This window comes from Sordaria macrospora, chromosome 6 (genome assembly GCF_033870435.1).
Source record: "Sordaria macrospora chromosome 6, complete sequence".
Classification (NCBI taxonomy): Eukaryota; Fungi; Ascomycota; class Sordariomycetes; order Sordariales; family Sordariaceae; genus Sordaria; species Sordaria macrospora.
Window position 1 is genome coordinate 1,563,895 of NC_089376.1, and position 6,000 is coordinate 1,569,894.

Here is a 6,000-nt window from a genome sequence, read left to right on the forward strand (position 1 = left end):
TGAGAAGTGGAAGAGTTGAAGAATGAAGATGAACGGTTGAAGTTGACTTCCCCACCGAGCAAGCCCCATAGGGCGGTCCAGCCTCATTCAGTTTCCCCACATCCCCACGAACTGCACCCTTTAATGCGCCACACTGCCCCACGCAGCAGTCGTCATCAGCGGATACGATAGGCAGCACTCCACAGCGCTTCAGGGCGGTCGATCTGTCATCAGCCGTCTGTCGCAACTCGCAACGCCAATCTTCCCCGCAACAACAACTACAACAACAACATCAACATCAAACATTGCTCTCCCATCAACAACTCACCCACCGCTTCAAACCTACCCAACCCACACACAAAGAGTCACCGCGTCACGCGCCCCCATCGCCAAAATGAACCGCCTCTTCGGCACCACCTCCAAGTCCACCGCCGCCCAAAAACCAACCCTCACAACCGCCATCTCCAGTCTCGACACGCGCCTCAGTTCCATCGACGTGAAGCTCGCCTCCCTAACCGCCGAACTCTCAGGTTACCAAACGAAACTCAGCAAAATGCGAGACGGCCCGGGAAAAACCGCCCTAAAACAAAAAGCGCTCAAAGTCCTGCGGCAGCGCAAGCAGTACGAGGCGCAGCGCGACCAGATCCAGTCGCAGGTGTGGAACATGGAGCAGGCGCAGACGATGCAGGACAACCTCAAGAACACGATGGTGACGATCGACGCTTTGAAGACGACGAACAAGCAGCTGAAAAAAGAGTATGGGAAGGTGGACTTGGACAAGATTGAACGACTGCAGGACGAGATGGCGGATTTGCTGGATGTGGGGAATGAGATCCAGGAGAGCCTGGCCAGGAGCTATGAGGTTCCCGAAGATGTGGATGAAGATGAGCTGGATGCAGAGCTGGAGGCGCTGGGCCAAGAGGTGGAATTGGAGAGGGAGATGTATGGGAGTGGATTGGAGGGGGCCGGTGGGGTGCCGAGTTTTATGCAGGATGAGGTACCGGAGTTTGTGGATGAGGAGCCTAAGGTGGGAGGGAAGGTTAAGGAGGTTGCTGGTTAGTGGTTAGGGGGGAGATAGTTGAGCAAGGAGGAGGGGTTATCTTCGTTCTCATCGATGGCCATTGGAAGTAGACTACCTGGTTCCTGCAACTACGAGCAGGATGGCTTGACGTATGAAGGTGTATATGATGAGAAGGGCGGGGGGCTGGGTTGGACCACGTTTTGGGTGGGGAGTTAAGAGAGTTCGACATGTTTGCTTTGGGATTGGAGTTGTGGCTTGATGATTTTAGGTTGGAAGCTGAGGCAGGGTAACTGCAGGCAGTCCGATTGAAGCATATACCGTATACCAATGGAAGAAGGCGGCAATACAGTCAGGCGGTGTTTCTTCCATTTCCATTGCCTTCAACCCGAGTTGTATTTGGAGTGGGAGTCTGTGTTTCTCACTGCCATTCAGGGCACACAACACATCAGGGACATCACCGTACAAATTCAGATAAAGACACTCCCATTGAGCATAGAATTTGACCTTCTCTATCGCGAAAAATATGACAATAGACAACACGGCTATCATCAAATTCATAAAGGATACCTAACAAACAATGATGCGCACTCGCACAAAACACCAAAGACTCCTTGCCATGATCTTGTGATCTCTGTGGCACTTGACCATCCAACTAACGCCTGTACTCCATCAATCTGGGCTACCTTTTGACAATAACAGTGTGCCAAGCGAGCTGGGTACTAAAAGATACCTCTACAGAAAAACCAACCAAAAATTAGACCTACACGCTCGATCACATTACTGCACCGTGTCAAAGAACTGACTGGCCTCCTCCAACTCCTTATCGCCGTTACAAAAATCCCACCCGACGATAAAACTGGTTTGACTACAACAGATGATCCTCCGGGCATCGTACTGCAACTTGAACACCCTCGGCGCATTCTCCTCCGCCGGTGCTGCGGGGATGTGCGGATGATGGCGCCCACCTGCCGTGGGCGGGAGTGGAGGCTGTTGTGCTGCTGGCGCTGCGGTAGCATCCGTGGGAGCAACCGGCACCTGTGGTAACGAGACTTGCGGAACAACAGGTTGACCTGCCGCTGCTCCTGCTACCAGTGCTGCTGCTGCTGCCGTTGCCGTTGCCGTGGTCGTACCAGTTCCAATGACGCCGTTGCCACCACCATCATCAGCAGCGTTAGCAGCCACGACATTTTCTTGGTTGCGGATTAATTCACTTCGAGTTCGGTTGTGGTTCCACTGATTGTGAATATGAGCACCAGTCCACGCGTGTCGCAACTGAGTTCGTATTTCCTGGTCCGACTGCCGGTTGATCGCTCGGTCTACCATGTGGCGTAGAGAGATGATCTCAGGGCGAGCCTGAAGAAGATTCCTAAATGCAGTTGGGCCGCTTTGGACAGCGCCGTGGACCATCTGCTCGTATTGAAGCAGGGTAGCTGGATCCATTGTCTCGGGCGGCCTTGCAGCCGCCGGTCCAGGGGGAGCGCTTGCGGTCCGCGAGGAGCCAGCAACTGCGTGAGGGTGTGTAGGCGCGGGCATGCTGGCTGCACTCAAACCCGAACGCATGGTTGGATGCAGTGGAATCCTGCCAGGCAGATCGGGCGGGGCGTCGTCCCGCCTCGAAGCCGCTTCAGCAGCCTGTTCATGTCGGAGGTGATGCTGTGTTTTCCATACACCCTCCGAATCCCTCCTCCAAATGATAATGGTGGTGTCGTAACTTCCACTAACGATACGGCCAAACTTGCCACCGCCGCCGCCGGGTGGTAGCTTGGCTCCGGTCGCGCAAATGTCCTGCGGTTTGCTAGAGCCGGCGTTGGTCTTGTGGCGTGCCCTCTGATTGTCGTTTTCGTCGATCTCGCCCGCTTCCACGGCCTTGTAATAAGCCTCGTCGACCCTCTTGGCCCTCATCAAGTCTTCCTCTGCGCTATACGGGTGGTCGCCGAAGCCGGCTTGCACTGTCCGCACAAGCGCGGAATGGCCCTTCAGAGTGGTCACTTCCAGACCTGTCTGGCAATCAAAGATCTTGACTTCGTTGTCGCTGCTACCACTAACAATACGGCGGCCATCGTACTGCACACAGGCTATGCCCTTGTGGTGTCCTATTATGGTACGTTTGACTTCCTGCGTGGGCCAGTCCCATACCTTGATGTATCGGTCACCGCTAGCAGACACGACCTCTCTTTCGTGGATCTGCACCGCATTGACAGCTGCGCTATGCCCGATAAGGTGACCGATCATGGTCCACGGCGCTATTACTGGCGTCTCCTCAATACTTGGGGGAATGTTGTAGCCTACGTTGACAGTTGTACCGACCGGATCGATGGGATAGCCCAGGTCCCCCTGTCGAAGCGGCTTCCGGTTGAAGACCTTGATGGATTTGTCCTTGGAGCATGTTACCAGAATGCGCTTATCGAACTTGACGTTGAGGACGGATTCCTGGTGTGCGTGCTTGAGCACCTCGATAATTTCTCCGGTGGAAAAGCGCCAGACGATGACATCCGAATCTGAGCTGCCAGACACAATGATGTCCTCGTCCGGGCTGGAATCAAACTGAAGACAGAGAACGGAGCGACAGTGACCCTTGAGCGTCCGCAAGCAACGTCTGGTCTTCATATCCCACACCTTGATGGTAAGGTCTCTGCTGCCGCTGACGAGGTACTGGGGGTTGTACTGGATACTGTAGATGCATTCCCGGTGGCCTTCGTCGGGATAGTTCGGGTGGGGTAGCTGGAAGTTTTTGTATTTGCCGTGCTCCCAGTTGGCCTCGAGTCGCCGGCGCATGGTGTACAGATACTTCCAGTCAATCTTGTATCGGCGGTCGTTGGCATCCCACCACCACATAGTCGTCTTTTGCAGCGCTCCGGGAAGGATGGGGATCTTGTGAGTCATGGTGTCTCTGCAACGCGTGGTGGCAGAGTGCTGCTGCGGCGGCGGGCTCATGGCTCGTCCCTTTCCCTTGTCCGCTCGACTTCCTCTCCCGTTGACGTCGCCATGCTCGCTAGTCTGCGAGCGGGATACCCCGGGACCTCCACCACCAAAGATACTCGAGCCCGCCATGTCGATATCAGAAGGCTCATCACCCAGAGACATGTTGGTATCCTCATCAGCGGGCAACATGGGGGGTGATGCCTTGGCAATGGCCCTCCTCTTGTGGACATGTCCGTCTTCTTCGGATCGGTATTGCTCGAGATGGCTGGGGGTGGGCATGGGAGTCTGGTTCATCTTTTCTTCGGCGGCGTGAATCTCGTCCATCAGAGCCTTGAAGCCCTCCATGTAGTACAGATGCTGCCATAGCTTCCTATCCATGGCAAGCTCGTACCAGACTCGGCAGGCGCGGGCGACATTGATGAGGGAGAGGGGGTCGAGATAGCCCAAGATCTTTAGACATATTTCGGCCGGAAGATAGCGCACAAAGTCGATGTACAGTCGGGGGTATAGTTGTGTTTCGACGATTTGGGAGATGACGCTCGTGGGGAGGTCGTTGAGGAGCGCCATGGCGAGTTCTAAGACAAGAGAAGAGAAGCGCAAGCAGGTCAGTTGGACTGGTGAAGAAAAAAACAGCAAGGGGAAGAAGGGGGAAAAGAAGGGCCAACCTGTCTTGTTCTCCATGGAGAGGCCCGAGATGTGTTGAATCAGCCAGGGTGGGATGTCTGAGGCTTGGCGTGACGAAGTCAGGGCGCAAGGAGAGGCGTCGCGGGATTTGAGGCAGGAGGAATTGGCCTGGGGGTTCAGAGGGTCTTCCGAGTAACCTTCATCGGGCTGGATGTGGTGTTGGTGTTGCTGATGCGGAGGAAAGCCGGCCATGTTGTTATTCTAGGTCTCCGGGGTGATCCTGTCGGGGTTTGACGAGATGGAAGAGCGGAGAAGCGAAAAGGAAGCTGAATGAGAGTCGGTCGGTCGCGACGGGAGGAGGAGGATTGCCTGACTAGGCTGGGCACGCAGCGGGCATGCAGCAGGCACGGGCGCTGGCAGTAGCCGCCGGTAAGGTCGGGTAGGGGGAGTGGTAAGGAGTGGAGGGTAAGGTAGGTAGCTGGGTAGGTATAGCTGAGCCGAAGAAGGAGACTGAGCGAAAGTGAATGATTGCGAATATCACGTTACGAAGCACTTTTGGTGACGACGATGGAGAGGCCTGACTGGGCTGGGCCTAGAAGGGGGTCTGGTCGTTTCGTTTCTTGTCCTTGTCGCTCGGCCGGGGAAAGCTCCGTTGAATGGGGGAATTGGAGGGGGGCCTTGTTGATGATTTTAGGGCATCTCTAGTAGTTGAAATTGATTGACGCCGCCGCTCCTTCTTGACTGGCTCCTTTGACTAATGCACAGGGCCAACAACCTAGTAGGCAGACGATGCGATGGAGATGACGGGACGGATCGAGGAAGTGGGCGGCGTGCGGATGGCGGCGGGTACAGTAATGATCCCTGCTTTTGCAATTAATTCCGGCGCCCTAAATATTTTGCAAAAGAGGGGGTTTTGCAAAAGGCGGTACTGACGCACAAACCAGGCAAAGGCCTTTCGACTATTGAACAATGGAAGATGGTCTGAAATAGTGGGCCACTGGGCCCCCGGTAGACAGGTATAAGTGTCGACGCCCACTAAAATCGGACCCCTGCTTTTGCAAATCCGGCCTTAGGTGTTTGCAATAGCAGATAGCAGTCTTCACCACCAGAGGGAATGCGGGCAGCCCAAATCTTTAGCAAAAGGGGGGGTTTTAGCAAAAGGAGGGGCTTGCAACTGCAGGGGTCATTACTGTAGGGGAGCGGGTTCAGGTGTCAGTCCAGCTTGTAGAATAGTGTCGTTGGCTTAAAGTTGCAGTAGTACAGGTAATGTAATCTCTCCACTACTGGCAAGCCAGGATTGTCTTCTGCAGGTGATAGGTTAGTCGGGTGGGTGAGTGGTTCGTTGGGTGGTGAGGTCGTGTGAGCGTCAGTGCTGTGCGTCAAATCCGTTGCTTCTACTGAAAGGTAAATTGGTCCACAAATGCGATCGACGCTGTTTGGCGATTTTTTATCCA

At 54.8% G+C, this 6,000-nt stretch overlaps 2 protein-coding genes across 2 annotated transcripts; one reads left to right on the forward strand and one right to left on the reverse strand.

The window, feature by feature from the left end:
• The first annotated feature begins 366 nt into the window (after positions 1-366).
• On the forward strand, positions 367-1,446 carry SMAC4_06088 (uncharacterized protein). Its single transcript, XM_003349345.2, has one exon. The coding sequence runs from the start codon at positions 374-376 to the stop codon at positions 1,037-1,039; it is 666 nt and encodes a 221-aa protein (XP_003349393.1). The 5' UTR covers positions 367-373; the 3' UTR covers positions 1,040-1,446.
• Positions 1,447-1,777: 331 nt separating this feature from the next.
• SMAC4_06089 (uncharacterized protein) lies at positions 1,778-5,430 on the reverse strand (the record flags this gene model as incomplete). Its single annotated transcript, XM_003349346.2, has 2 exons — positions 4,588-5,430; positions 1,778-4,497 (listed from the first exon to the last, which is right to left on the reverse strand). The coding sequence occupies exons 1-2, from the start codon at positions 4,796-4,798 to the stop codon at positions 1,778-1,780; spliced, it is 2,931 nt and encodes a 976-aa protein (XP_003349394.1). The 5' UTR covers positions 4,799-5,430.
• Between the last annotated feature and the right edge of the window lie 570 nt (positions 5,431-6,000).

Bases quoted from the DNA above. Each gene is read 5' to 3' on its own strand.
- SMAC4_06088 (XM_003349345.2), top strand. From the start codon at position 374: ATGAACCGCCTCTTCGGCACCACCTCCAAGTCCACCGCCGCCCAAAAA.